Below are 15,695 nucleotides of genomic sequence, written 5' to 3' on the forward strand. Positions count from 1 at the left end.
AAAGTGGCCGGTGAGTGTATAGCTGTCTCTCGCCCGTAGACAGCTGGAGATAGGCACTAGCACCCCTCGCGACCCCACTTGTTATAAAGCGTGTCAGAAAATGGATGGATAAATATTATGGTCAATTTTTTCATACAATGTCGTCTTACTCTAACAACTTTCTTCTTAGATGAAACAACTGTTTTTCCAGAGACCTGACAATTTCTTTCATGGGCCTAGCAGAATTTGTTCTTAAGCATTACAACCTTTTCCCTGAAACATTTTTTTTTCTGAAGCTGACAACTTTTTCCTCTAAGTTGGCAGTTTTTTTGTTTTTTTGTTTTTCTGAGATCTGCCATCTTTTTGTTCTTTAGTTCAGACAAGACATATTTTAGACCTGGCTTTTTCCTGAGATCTGATTACTTTATCTTCACAGGTTTAACTTTTTCTTCTAAGACATGAAACCTTTTTCCCCTAAAATTTGTTTGTCTTAATTGTACACCATGTATGTGTCAGCAGCTTCATGTTTGACACTAGAAGGGACACAGCCTGTAACCACATGGCCGTTTCCAGGTCATTACTAATCCTCTCCAAGCTTCTTTTCTTCTTATTAGCCATCTTACCCACTCCGTTCCTTACTGCACTCACTGTAAAATCCCTCAAAGCTTTATTCCCTGATGCTGTTCCAACTCACACTATTCAGTGAACCTCCACCTAGAACCTATTCTAAATACCATAGTGTTACCACGGCCAGGACAGGTGAAAGGATACCTTAAGACTGGGATGATGTTGGATGGAGAAGAGGCTGGGTTAATTCTGAAAAAAAGGCCAAGAATGTATAATCTCCAACCAAACAGTGGTGAGCAGAAGATCAACAGAAAGTCCTGCATTATGGTTCCACCTGTTCCACGACGTCTGTGTGTGGAGACAATGGAGCGGGAGGAAATTTGAAGAAACTATGGCAAGAGAATGTGGTTGAAAGCAGAGGAAATTCTTCATGATTGAGAGTAAAGGAAACAAGCTATTAAACGCAAGGTACAGACACACCCACACGTAGTGGATTTTTAAAAATCAATTGTTTTTTCTGCTTGTTTTATGTCTTCATTTTGGTTGATGCACTGGTAAATGTTTTTAACATTTTTTCCATTCTGTAATTGTCAGTTTTCCCTATATATATTAGATTTTTATTGACATGTTACAAGCTTAAAGATATACCATTGAAAATTGTTAGTTTGCCGTTAAAACAATCCTTAAATTTGTATCACAATGCTTCTACTATTAAATACTCCTGTTCTGCTGTTTAGCTATTTTTGTCAAGATTCTAAATACTTGAATGCAGGCAGTTAATTTTATGTTATGATATGCTTCCAAAAGAGCTTCACAAGGAGGAGAAGGCTGCAGCTTTTCTCCGTTCAGGCATTTACACTAGAAGCTTGTGGCTTAGTCATCAGTCCATTTTTAGATTTTATTTTAATCAGTTTCTTCACTGTAGGTAATTTCATTCATGTTCAGTTTGTTCAGAGTGTTTGGGGTTGTGAGAAAACTAGACTAGACTGTGGGATTATTGCAGAGAGCCTGTTGGAAAACCACTCTTGCTTGAGAAAAGAATCCAATAGAGGTTGTTAACAGGACTTGGAAGCAGGGGCTCCTTTCTAAACAATGTCAATGTGAAAGTCTTAAATAACAGACCTGTTCTGTTCTGCCCCAACTTACCCAGCAGTTCTTCCATGTCTGATCCTGCATGATTGATTAAAACTCAAGTCAGTCGGCAAAGTTCAATAAGTTCAAACAAGTCTTATAGTTTGTTTTTTATATTTTCATTTCAAAATAATCAGGCCTGGCTCAGAAAGGCCATCCTCGAAAGGCTTGGAGTAGAGCCTCTTATCCTCCACATAAAGAGGAGCCAAGTAAGGTGGCATCTGTTTTGGATGCCCCCTTCATGCCTCCCTCGAGAGGTGTTCAAGGAACATCCTATTGGACAGAGGCCCAGGGGCAGCAAAGAACATGCTGGAAGGACTATGTCTCTCAGTTAGAGTAAAAGGTGCTTAGCAGATGGTTTCTGTTTCTTTGAAAACTGGCTCAGATTTAATTTGTTTAACTATTTCTTTACTAGAAAAAAAGCCAACTAGTTTACCGTTACTTTCTCCAACATATACCCCTTTCCCACTGGCCGAAAAACCTGTTTAAACCCGGGAACAATGGGCTTTTAGTGGCAGTGGGAACAGCTCACTGACGGGTGTCTACCCGGGACAAACGACTCAGCAGTTACCCGGGTTAAAATCGCCTCGTCTCTGATTGGCATACCATGGGAACACCAGAGCCGGGTTGACCCGCTAAACCGCTAAACCTTTCAGCTCAATGTACGGACATCAATACAACACCTCAGCCACATCTGATCTACCATGCAGAAACAACTCTGATAACATTCAATAAACATGGAGCAGCTCTGGTGAGGGGGATTCAGACAAATAAAAGAGTGAAACAATAAAGCACACTGACTACGCCCTGGCTTCCTTTCATGTTGATCTCAGTTGTTTACTTTCCTGATTTCTGTCACACTGATGACACCATCAATGCTAACCCAGTGTGGTAGTGTCACCAGACACGCAGCCACGGGGGGTCAGAGGCCACACAGCTGCCAGCGGGGTGTTAGACCCAGCTTTTTTTGCCAATGGGAATGGAGCCAATTGCCGACTGTTAGCGGTTGACCCATGTTTGAAAAACACGCACTAACCCGCCATTTCTCATAAACTTATAGAAACACTAAGGTAATGCTGAAAAGTTCTCACCACTAGCTCGTGAATAATCTCATCTGATGATGGAGGCAGGCAGGTTAAAACGGATCAGATGGGAACAAGAGGACTCAGTGGTTGAGAGGCAGAACAGGTCATCAGAACCTCTAAGGTAATGGTGAAAGGCTCTCACACTGGCTCATGAATAATCTGGCCCTGATGATTGGAAGCAGGCAGGTTAAATAAAAGTAGGAGTAGGTGGATTAGATGAATGGTAATGAGAAACTGGGTTGAGTTAGGCAGGTGAATGATATTAATTATCCAGCCAGTCACAGCGCCAAGATCATGACAGTATGCCATTGATAAAAACAGAATTGGTAAAGACACTCCAAAGAGTGTCATAAATAGATTAAACATTTTTACATTTTCCAATCTTGCTCACTACATAAAAAGATGAAAAACACTCAAACATTTAAAACTCTTTGGTGACCGATAAAGAACGACTGTTGCAATGGCACCGGGAAGGGTCATCAGTCCACTTCCTCATTGGAGGCTTGTAGAGAGTCCTCCACTGCAGTTCCTGTCCTCTGAGCTTGTCTCCTAACACACTACTAGCTCTAGCTTTTCAGGTCAGTTTATTCTTTAGCTTCACACTTATCTTGTACAATACTTTTGGACCTGTGCTGCACAAGTTCCTCTTTGGGTCCAAGTTACATAAGAGAGAAACACTGTCTATTGCTTAAACAGGCTACAGGTGAACCTCAGGAAATGGGTCTGTCTTGTCAGGCGATCGCTTGTGGAATGCAGATGCAGGAGGTGTCTCTTCCCAGCTATCATTCTCACCTTCCCTAGATCCAGAAAATGACAAATGAGTCTGAAAGACCGGATCCCCAGACCAGTTCTGTCTGGCTGCCTCCACCAGCTTTATTATGGTGACCACGCTGGACCAACGAAATGCCTCTGACAGACCTGGCACCGTACCATCACACACATCCAGACTTAAGGTTTACCTTTAGATCTAAGTCCTTCAACCAACCTGAAACAAATGAATGGTTAAAGTCCAGGCCTCTGTTAAACTTACTAACATGCAAACGAGGTAATTTTATCTCTTTTTTAAAGAGTGTTAGAGCAGGGATACATGTAAAAGCTGCAGGACAGTGTCACTCAAGGCCCGACGTTGCCTACGCCTGCTCTAAAACATTAAGTTTGTGCCACAACTGTGATGCAACTAGGCTGTTTATAACCAACACATTGCCTCTATAAGAGAGCTGAGAGTGCCTCCATCTGCAATTTTTTCTCCACATTTTCCCAGTTTTTCTGTATCATAGTTTTATCTCAGAAAAAGAACCAAGATAATTAACACCATCCCTGCTCGATGGAAAAATTTGGTGGAAAACTGGGAGATGTACAGACCATTGGCCAAGACAAAAGCTTCACTCTTTGCCCAGTTCACCCTCGTGGCAGACAAGATGCAAAAGTTCTCAGTGACATTAAGCAGCATGTCAGCATCTTGTTGATCTTTCATAAAAACAAGCATAGGTAAGCATAGGCGGACAATACCTTATTACTGTTAAAACCGAACCATGACCATTCAAACATATTTGTCGGAGGAGGGCGCATAAAACATCCCAACATACAAGCTAACATCGATCTACACCATACTCTCAATATTACTGTACAACACTTGGGTCTTCGCTATAAAACCAGTGCAGAACCCAAACTCTAGAATGACATGGTTTGACATGGTCAAAAGCCTTTTATTAGGGTGTCTGCAAACCCAAAGAACTGTAGATTCCCAAAACATCCCAAAACAGATGGATATTGTCCACCACTGACCTACTGCAGGCGCATTAGGTTAGGTCTCTTTGGATGGCCTGTTGCAATATTCCTCATATCTTATTTGCCAAGGCTTTGGAGATAATCAGGGAAGGGTCACAGGGCGCCAATTCTTAATTTTCTCCATATTTCCTTTTTACCAGGAGAGTGATAACTATGATATGACAGTGGGACCAAACCAGTGATCAATATATCATTAAAGACATCTAGTAGGTCCCCTGCTACGATGCTACAGTAGGTTTTTGAAGAATTCCACAGTGTTCCCATCGATGCCAGGGGCTCCTGCAGTCCCAGGGTCCAGACCAACTGGACTTTGGTCTCATTGGAAACATGGGACAAACCACTACAAAACTCCTCAACCAGCTCATTATTCCTTTCATATTCACTCTGGAACTAAAAAGAATAAAACTCCTTTGCCCTTTTTCCGATCTGCCTCTGCTCATTTATCTGTTGCCCTTTTGTCTGACAGTGTAGATGGAATCAGCCTCCTCTTTCCACATTTCTTCTTCAAGTTAAAGAAAGAGCTGAAAGATGCATCAATATCTCAGATATTCTGCATCCAAGACCTCACCAACATGCCTTGTTTTTTAGTGTTCAAGAGTCTTGCTAAAACTAATTTGAGAGCTTCAAAATGCTCTCGATTTCACACAATTTCTCTAATTTAACAATTTCCCCTTCCAGATCTTTGATACATCTGGTGATGTCACAAGAAACGTTAAGACACAGCGATTTTATCTGCACTTTGCCATAGTTCCTCCACAGTTGTAGACATGCAAAATTACCCTTCCTCTGTCTAAAAGAAAACTTAATCAAAATGCCATTAAGCATTTTTAGGTAAAATGTACTCATACTCATCATGTCCGGCTTAATCTGGAACTGGCTGGCGGGGGCAGCAGTCCCAGAAGAGACTCACAGATTTCCCTCTCCCCAGACACCCGCTGGAGATTATGCGCTCCCGGGCCCGCTGAGAGACATAGTCCCCCCGCTGTGTCCTGGGTCATTCCCCACTGCCTCCTCCTGCTGAGACGAGCCCAGAACATCTCCCCAGGGAGGTTTCCAAGGGACATTCAAAAAGATGTCCAAGCGACCTCAGCTGACTCCTCACCATGTTGAGGAGCAGCAGCCTCTCTCGTATGACCAAGTTCCTCACCCCATCTCTAAGGAAGTGCCCAGCCACCCTGCAGAGAAAGCTAATTTCAGTCTCTTGTGTCTATGATGTCACTCTTTCTGTCATGATCCAAATTTCATGACCATAGGTTAGGGTCACTTTCCTCAACTCTCTGAAGTGTCTGCATTGTTGCCACAACGAGATGTATATCGTTCTCCCACTTCATTCTCCCCTCACTTGTGAACAGGCTCCCAAGATGCTTGAACTCTTTCACTTGAGGCATGGACTCCCCTCCATCCTGAAGGGGACTATTGTCGTCACATCTGTGCCTAGCCCCTCCCACTTCTCATATCCTTGGGGCTACAGCAAAGTTTAATAACCTGGGTTTTTGCACCACTAGAAATATCATGACTGCAGATAGGACTATGAAATCCACCTGGTTGGGCGAACAGTACAGTAGAAACCATTCAAAATGACCCTTCCCAGTTAAACACCTCCCAACTCCCTTTGACTCCCAGCAGAATCCCCTCCAACTTGCAGCCACTAGAGGGACCCCCCTCTTCACCTGGGCCTGCATATTTATTTACTCTGACTCCAACCTTTAACTGAATTACAGGGATATGGCGTTTTAGATCTTAATGTCCACAAATCATGACAGAAAGTATATTTTAGTACAAAGATTGAAAAGAATTGTAGGAGACCAGCCAAGGGCCCACCAAGGAAAGTGGGGACATTTTGAATGGCTGATACTGTATATATTGACCATCTATCCGTCTTCTTACTGAAACCACATCCTTTTGTAACAAGTGGGTCAGGTGTATTGGCAGCCAGGATTCAACCCTTCCAGAACATTCTTCTGTTTCACGGCAGTCTTCTGTTCTCATAAATAAGCTCTTGGAAGTTTGTCAATAAAATTTTGTTGCTGAATAGTCACAAAGTTCTTTTATTAAGTTTCGGATAAAGAAAATGGTGATCGGAAACGTTACTAACGCCGTTACCTTTTTTTAGTAACGAGTAATCAAAATTATTACTCTTACTGTAACTATAACGCAGTTACCATTGCCGACACCACGTTACTGCACCTTGTTTCATGATAGGACTTGTGTGCGCCTTGTCATTAGAGAGGGGAGGATGGGGAGTGAGGAGGACTCCAGCAGCAAAACAGTGTTTTCCAGATGGTAATACTGGTGTTACGTCGAGCTGCGTTTCCCCATCAGATACGGTTTCCCCTGCATCTCCGCACAGCACAGGCGGCACGATTCACCGTGCAAGCGACAGGAAACGCGCATGCTCGCTAAAGGCGCGTAACAGCTGCCCTCTGCTAGTGCCACTGGGGAACTACGGAGAGTGTGAACGATCAAATGTTAGCCTATATGGATGGATGGATGGATGGATGGATGGATGGATGGATGGATGGATGGATGGATGGATGGATGGATGGAGAGAGGGAGGGAGTATCTATAACAACCCAAACACACAGGATTTCAGAATTGGACATCCCCAGTTATTAATTTCATATACTCATCAGATCTGAACGCCCTGTTAAAAAACTTCACACCCATGAGTAGAGGTAATGCAGCCTGATGAACGCTATCTGAGGGGGTTTATAGGCCCGTCAGATAGCGTTCCCCCCTGATGTCATTTACGTTGAGTTGCAATAAATGCTAAACTCTCTGCAGGTTCTTGTCTTTGTCGTCCGCTCTATTCAGCTGGCTTTGGAAACACACGGCGAGAAGGTGGGGGCCGGGTGGTGAGGGTTACGGGGGCGAGAAACGCAAAAGTAACGCAATAATTACTTTTACTAGTAAATAGTTACTTTTACTGTGGAGTAACTCAGTTAGTAACTCAGTTACTTTTTGGGAGAAGTAACTAGTAACTATAACTAATAACTTTTTGAAAGTAACGTGCCCAACACTGTTGATGTGGCGTGTCCAGCAGCTAAGGTTACATTTTGGAGCAAATGTACATGTTTAAATCTTGCAAATTTGCTAATTTTTTCTCCTTAATGTGTTTTTTTTTTCTTATTAATTTGCAACTTTTTCTCTTATATCTATATGTTTTGATTTTGTACATTTGTGTGTTTTTACTCGTAAATACTCGTGTTTATTCCCGTGAAAATGCAACTTTAAACAAAAAAGTGTAAATTCCGTTTTTGTTTTTTGTCTTTGAATGGCCCTAACACGCCGCCCTATAAAAAAAAAAAAAAAACTTTCCTTTTTGGGGGGGGGGGGGGGGGGGGGGGTTGGGTTAAACCACACAGCGTGTAACCACTTCCGGTCTTCCAGCTGCTGATCTCTATTTATTCACTGGATTGCCGATTGCCCGAAATAGTGAAGCCACCAGCCGCCATCTTGGTAATCCCCACTCCCACAGAGATGCGCAGTAAAATGCCTCCCTGTGCAGCATCTGGCTGCTAAAACCAGCAGTTTTCCAGCTGCAGGAAGACGCTCCTCATGTGATTTCCCAGTCAGTGGATGAACTAAGCAATAAATTCATCTATAGCCGATGGATCCTATAGTTTAGTCTGTAGACTAACATTAGTCCGGCTATCTCAGACCGACTGGAAGACATTGACCGAGTTAGACACTGACATTGGGTCTAATGTTAGAAAATATAAAGTAGAGGAAATAGAAAGTAATTTACTGTGAAATGACAATGTAGTAATTCGCTCATGATGCTGTAGTTTTTGTAGAGTTTGTTGTATTTCTCATTTGCTGAAATATATTGCAGGTTATATTGAGGGGAACAAAAACAACTGAAACATTTGACATGTATATATATATATATATATATATATATATATATATATATAACACTCATTTTATTGTGATGGATTTGTATAATATGTTATATTACATGATTTAAAAACTCAATTAACTTCATAATAACTATGCAGTGTTATGGGCCTATTTATTTTATTATAAGGTAAAGTAATCTACTGATGCTATGAAACAGCCAGTGTGTATCAAAGTGATGAATTTATCTTTATTTTAAGAACATCATCTTTGTTCGATGCAGCAGCGCACCTATTGTTTACATTCCGACCGGTCCATCTAGGGAGTACCAATATGGCGGCCGCTGGCTTCACTCCACCCCCGTACTACCAACAGGCAGTCAGCAATCCAGTGGATCAGTAGAGATCGTGGTTCCAGCGGCTGCAGATGCTTTGCGCTGGAAGGACTGATCCATAGAGGGGCTTCCTACCTGTTTTCTCCTGGATGGCTGTTTATTCAGCCTGAGGATCAGCCAGACAGCAGCGATCACATGAGGAGGCAGAACGGCTGCGGTGGTCAGGTCTAACTGCCTCTGGGGGCTTCAGCTGCTGAAAGGAGTGAGGCTGGTGATGTTCTGCAGAGTCAATGTGAGGCGAGGAGCTCTCTGTTTGGTAGAGTTTAAACTAAACACTTGATTCTGAAACTTGAGGCCTTTAGACAGAAGCAACAGTTTGATGATCTGAACTCACGTGTTTCAGCAGCCTCTATGTAAACACCAACCATGGGTCAGATCAGTGATGCAGATGTTTCTATGCACCCTGTACTTTAAAGTCTAGCAGCTTTTTTGCACAAACTATTTTCTGCATTTCAGCTCTGCAGTTTTTGGCCTTTTTTGTTTTTTTGCACTAGAAGTGTAATCTGAAGTATCCGCTAGGTGGCAGTGGAGCGAATTCTGAGCCCCTTTGTGTGTGAAGTTTGAAATGTCTGTGGTGGTATTTGGAAAAGTTAGCATTTTTAATGGTCAATAGATCGCTGGGAGTGAGGGCTTTGGGCTCATCCAGCTTTAAAAACATGGTGTTGGTTAAAGATCTCAGTTTTGCTGCAGGATTACTGCCCTTCCTTAAGCTTTATTATTAATTTTCCCATGAACTCTGGCCTACCTTTCTATTCCTGTTGTAGCAAATGATCTGAGGTTCATGGTTCTACAGCCCTTTGACTTTTTACTATGCATTAATCTAGGGCTGAAACAATTAATTGGATTAATTGGAATTAATCAATTATTGAAATAATCATCAACTAATTTATCAATTAATCGTTTACCGGAGTCTAAAGACTCTTAAATATGTATTTAGCTGACAGAGCGACCCACTTAGAGCAGCAATTATACCACAACTGTAAATAAAAATAAATGTATATATATATAACCTTTTCTGTCACTATGCTCTATCGAGATCTCCTCAATCGGAAAAGTTTTAGCTTCACCTGGTTTTATTCTGTAAAAAAAATTTCTTTCAGGAATCTTTTTTAACAATTTGTTTGTATAATACAGCTGCAAATAAGTATTTGTACACCTGAGAAAATCTATGTTAATATTTGGTACAGTAGCTTTTGTTTGCAATTCCAGAGGTCAAACTGTTTCTGCTAGCCGGACAAAAACATTGAAAAATCCTCAAAAAAACAAAACAAAAACGGCATCTGAAAGAAACTTCCAACTCTGTGGATAGAAATGGTGACAAACGTCCTTATTTACACCCACTGATGAGAAGCTATAGACCAGAGGCCATTCTCGGGATAGTACTAGTTTTTAATAGCAATGTTATTTATAAGATGTTATGGCATCATGAAATGATCTGGGAGGCAGATCTTTTAGTTCTCAGGCTCCTCTCCTGTGGAACCAACTACCAGTTTTAGTCCGTGAGGCAGACACCCTGTCTACTTTTAAGGCTAGGCTTAAAACTTTCCTTTTTGATAAAGCTTCTAGTTAGAGTGGCTCAGGTTATCCTGAGCTATCTCTATAGTTCTGCTGCTATAGGCTTAGACTGCTGGAGGACATAGGGACCCCTTTTTCATCATTCTGCTTCATTCTATCTCTATTCTCCCACTCTGCAGAATCTGTTAGTTTAATCTCTAACGTTCTGCTCTCTCTGCTTTTTCTCATAGTAGCTTCATCTGGTCTGTTCCTGTTTGGCTGTGACTCCATCCTGGAGAGAAATATCAGCTGTGCTGCTGCCATCAACACCTTTGTTTCTAGATGTTGGAGCTTGGCCTGTTTTCCAGTGTAGTCCTGTTTCTCTGACTGTGACTAACTGGATGTGCTCTCTTCATCCTCTGACATGGGAGCTGGCTCGGAGCTCGTCTGCCTGGCTGTGTGTTTCCTGGACGGGGCCGCCTGTGGAGCTGGTTGACAGTTGCCTTTTGTATCTATGCTTCTTTTTCTATGTCTGCTTCTGTCTCCTTGAACCCCAGTCGGCCTCAGCAGATGGCCGCTCACACTGAGCCTGGTTCTGCTGGAGGTTTCTTCCTGTTCAAAGGGAGTTTTTCCTCTCCACTGTCGCTACAAGCATGCTTAGTGTGAGGGATTGCTGAAGAGTCAATGAGTCAATGAAGAGTCAATGCAATCAGCTGGTTTTGCTTAGATAGAAAACTTTGAATCAATTTGACTGGATGATCTGGTGAACTGGAAAGTGCCTTGAGATGACGTGTTGTGAATTTAATTGAATTGAATAATTTATATTTAAGAACGCCCCTCGTTGGAAAGAGGATCCTTAGGGAAGCATTTTACATGCAACTTGAATGGTAACTAAAATGAAGCCCTGAGGTACTCCAAAATGTAGAACAGCACAGTGCAACCATTCTATTATATCTGCAGCCAAATCTGCCTTCATGCTATAATTTGAAACGTAAGGTTGTTCCTGTAATTCCGACACCCAAGTCCTGATGTGAGCCTGAACTGTTGACAGGGCTGTAGTTAAATACAGCTCCACCAATAGCAGAATTAACAGATTCAGTTAGTTTTAGTTGTCATTAACACCTCTTAAAAGCGCAGTTTCTGTTCTTTATTGAAAGGAGTAGATGATGTGATTATGTTTGTGATTTTCTCGTAGGTCCGGCGATGGATTAAGATCCTACTTTAGCAACAATCTCCAACCTTGCTAAGAACAGGATGATGTGATGGTCATCTGACCCAGTTCCTCCTGTTTGACTGTCCATGTAGTCGAGGTCGGAGCCAATGGACAGTCCCTGCCTAGTTCATCTCACCTTGACCCTGCTGGCTTTTCTGAACCCGTGTCTGATGACACCGACTCCCAGAGTCTCCTTCCCAATGGGTGAGTGGAGCCTTTAACTGAACTCTTTTTAAATGAAACACATGTTCTACATAATTAATGGATATTTGAGGCTCAAATCCAGGTATGTTTGCAGCAATTTAACAAGAGATCAGGTTTGTTTATTCATTAGTAAACACTGAGAATGTGTGGAAAACATGTTTGTGTTTCTTTCCTTTTTGCTAAATACAAGGGCTGCATATTGTTTTCACAATTACACAAGATCAACCCCACTATGAAAACTTCAGTATCAGCTCAAAATATACATTAACTAAAGAAGTCTGGTCATACTCAAAATTAAAACTTCTGAAAGTTCTTTAAATATGAAATTATTTCGTCCTGTTCAATAAATGATCAGTGTTTTTAATTCAGAGTAATTTTCATGTGAATGTGCTTTACTGGAGGCATCCATGTTTGTCAAAGAACACTACTGCCACCTACTGGTTTGTGACGTCACGGTGCGGTATCGGCTGTTGATCAAGTCCCAGTGCTGTATCTGGTGTTTATCACAACGCGCTATTATCCACTGTGGGTTTCTAGGGGTGGAACGGTTCACAAAATCAACGGTTCGGTTCGGTTCACGGTTTTCGGTTCGGTTGATTGTTAGGAAAATCTCTAACCTGACATGTTGGTCATGTTGCTGTTAGCATAAACAAAACGTGTTGAACAATGCTTGCACACTGTTGCACTTTTATCCACAGCTTTCTTCCCGCCGTCATCGTAGGTCACTCTAAATGCAAAGTGGTCCCATACAGCAGACCTATAAAGTGCTGCTGGCGCGTCTTCCAACTCCTGTTCTTTCCCACTCGCCATACCCACACAATTCTCCACAACAACTGATTTTTTTCTGCTACGCCCGGCTACGCTGCTTCGCTTCTTCTTCTTGTTTACTACTGGTGGTTGGCTTTGGTCGCAGTACCGCCACCTTCTGCTCTGGAGTGTAAACGCTTCGCTATGAGAAAAAGGAGCAGCATGAACCGAACGCAACACACGCAAATTGAACCGAACGGTTTTCATAAACCGTTCCATCCCTATTGGCTACATATTACGTGTTTTTTCTCTGGCCAGAAGTTCGATGGCAAATCCTCCCTCTTCAAGTTGGCGATCCAACGACCAACCCGTCCGTGGAGGATCAGGAATCAGAAAGGTGGAATAACTCTTTTTTTCACTTTTACCCGATGTATTCCAGCATCCAGCTGCCATGCACGTGGGCATTGTTAGTTTCACTATAGCTCTGGTGAATTTCAATGGTGAAGTCCTCTGGAAATCTTCAATAATTGTTGTTGATTGCAGATGTGTCTAATAGTTCCCATTGATTTAGCTTGGAAAGCGGGGAGAATGGCGCTAGGCTTACCGCACCGTGACGTCACTGCCGGAAGATGGCGGGAGGGAGGGGTTACTAGATTTGGGCTAAAATGGCCGCTCCCGGACTCTGAATGTGACGAAAATTATTGTTTTTCTTTTTATCACTAATTAATGCTAAATTAATGAAATCACCGTGAACGTATTAGCTTTAGGTATAAATAATTTTCCATTAATTATTCCTTGTTGATCGGACTTTTTCTTTAAAGTTTTGTTTTTGCATTTTTGAAATTTTATTCTAGAAAACATGTTCTTTGCTTAAAACCCCAATGGAGCAAAATTTCCGCCACATTTTTGCTTTTTTTTACTGAGTTTTAACCTGAAATTAGGTTTGGTTTGACCCCTGAGACTGAATGGTTTGTGACATGTTGTGGAATAACAGGCAGCGCAGGAAGGCGTCTGGTGTTGTTCAGCAGCCATGATGTCAGGAACACCACAACTCTGCTTCTCAGCGAAGATGGAGAAAGGCTGTACGTAGGAGCCCGCGATGCTGTGTTAGCGCTGGATGTTAGCCGCAAAGACGCCATCCTTCTGAGGAGCAAGGTGAGCCATGATCCACAGGCTGCCTGCTGCAGGATCCTGCTGCCGTCACTCCTGTTCCTTTAAAGTATCAAAGTAAGGCTGGAAAAGAGTTTTTATTTTTTTATGTTGGGAAGTTTCATGCTGAGTCGGAATGAAACCCCAGCTGAGCTGAATGTTGCAGAGCCCCACTCTCTGCAGGGAATGAGAAGAATGTCAGTGTTGAAGCTAAGATTCTTTGCATTTACATCCCATAAGAAAACAACAGAGATGTGTTTGCAGCTGCACATTTGAACAAAAGTGAATGTCTGAGGCTTAGCTTAGGCTGTATTTGCATATTCATATTCTGAATCCATTCTCATTATCAGTGGAGAGGAAAATTCCATTTGATCAGGAAGAAAGTTCCAGCAGACCCAGAACTAGGCTCGGTGTGAGCGGCCATCTTCTGTGACTGAATGGGGTTCAAAGAAACAGAAGCAAGCATTCAAAAGGAACATAGAAGAACTGATCAATAAATAGTTTTAATGATAGAAAAGGTATCAGTAGAGTTGATCCACTCCACATGTCTTTTGCCAAGGGAAGAGACGGATAAGCAGGCAACCTCTAAGCTAATTTTGATGTCAAAATTGATGAATAAGTGTTCATAGATAGTAAAACCTGAGCCCATCACTATGTATGGGAGAAAAACAGGACAAAACACAAAAGAACAGAGAACAACTCCATCCATCCATATTCTCCTGCTTATTCAGTCATGGTTTATGTGGGGCTGGTGTCTATCTCCAGCAGTCTATAGGCAAGAGGCGCAGTAGACCCTGGACAGGTCACCAGTCTGCCAGAGACCCCAATGCTATCATTTATAATGGAAGTTTTGACAGAAGGGCTCCTGAGGATGTCTCCTTTCAGGATAGCTAAAACGGGGTTTCCGCAGGTCATTAAAAATAAATAAAAGTCATTAAAAAATGATTTCTTAAATTAAGACCTTAATTGGCATTAAAATTCATTAAATTTGATAAACGTGGCATTAAAATGGTTTCGGAAAAGAAGGTTGAGGCGGAGAAAAGGCTAGAGAATGGGGAAAAATGCAAATTTGAACCAAAGTGGCGGGAAAACGAGGAACCACGCTGAAGATGACGAAGGATTTTGCCGTATACATAAATAAGTCATGAGTACTTGTTGGTGGCATTTAGATTATTTCTAAGAGCATTAAAAAGGATTAAATAAGAGTTACCCATTCATGTATAAACCCTGTAGAAGCAAGCCAGAGTAAGCTACTATGACAACAAAAACCAGAGAGAACACAAAGTTAGTCAATGAACTAATGAATAATCTAAAAACAGAGATAGAATGAAGCAAGATGATGAAAAAGGGGTCCCTATGTCCTCCAGCAGTCTAAGCCTATAGCAGCATAACTATAGAGATAGCTCAGGATAACCTGAGCCACTCTAACTATAAGCGTTATCAAAAAGGAAAGTTTTAAGCCTAGCCTTAAAAGTAGACAGGGTGTCTGCCTCACGGACTAAAACTGGTAGTTGGTTCCACAGGAGAGGAGCCTGATAACTAAAAGATCTGCCTCCCATTCTACTTTTAGAAATTCTAGGAACCACTAGTAAACCTGCAGATTGAGAGTGAAGTGCTCTGTTAGGAACATAAGGAACAATCAGATCTCTGATATAAGATGGTGCTTGGCCATTTAAGGCTTTATATGTGAGAAGGAGGATTTTAAATTCTATTCTGGATTTAACAGGAAGCCAATGAAGAGAAACTAAGATCATTAATTTTCATCAGAACTTATCAGAACTAAGGTTTACTGCTCTAACATTACAATATGGAAAATGTGAATAATTGATATCACATTGGAGAAATTTACTTCTGCATTTAACTAAACGATCCACTGGACTTTGTTTCCAAGTTTGAAGATGTTTCTCTTCCCATCCAGGAAGCTTTTTTAATTAAAAATGTCAGAAATAGCGTTGAGTTCGAGGTTCTATAGAGTGGACCAACAAAGCCTTATTTTAGCTTAGAAAACATTTAAACTGGACTTAACGCTATTTCTGACATATTGAATTCAAAAAGCCTCCTGGATGGGAAGAGAAATGTCTTCAAACTTGGAGCAAAGTCCAGT

The 15,695-nt window shown here is 41.7% G+C and overlaps 1 protein-coding gene across 2 annotated transcripts in view; it reads left to right on the forward strand.

Annotated features, from left to right (window-relative positions):
- The first annotated feature begins 643 nt into the window (after positions 1–643).
- The window catches only part of sema4ab (sema domain, immunoglobulin domain (Ig), transmembrane domain (TM) and short cytoplasmic domain, (semaphorin) 4Ab), a 44,626-nt gene continuing 29,574 nt past the window's right edge, over positions 644–15,695 (forward strand). The window contains exons 1-3 of one of the 2 annotated variants that reach the window (XM_038285913.1): positions 644–1,014; positions 11,474–11,695; positions 13,437–13,597. In XM_038285913.1, coding sequence (XP_038141841.1) covers positions 11,599–11,695; positions 13,437–13,597 — 258 coding nt within the window. In that variant the 5' untranslated portion in view covers positions 644–1,014; positions 11,474–11,598. Of the gene's footprint in view, positions 1,015–8,718; positions 9,022–11,473; positions 11,696–13,436; positions 13,598–15,695 lie in introns of those variants that run through there. The other variant, XM_038285914.1, reaches the window with a different exon arrangement.

The sequence above is a fragment of the Cyprinodon tularosa genome, unplaced genomic scaffold, assembly GCF_016077235.1.
Source record: "Cyprinodon tularosa strain WSP-4 unplaced genomic scaffold, ASM1607723v1 ctg217, whole genome shotgun sequence".
Taxonomy (NCBI): domain Eukaryota; kingdom Metazoa; phylum Chordata; class Actinopteri; order Cyprinodontiformes; family Cyprinodontidae; genus Cyprinodon; species Cyprinodon tularosa.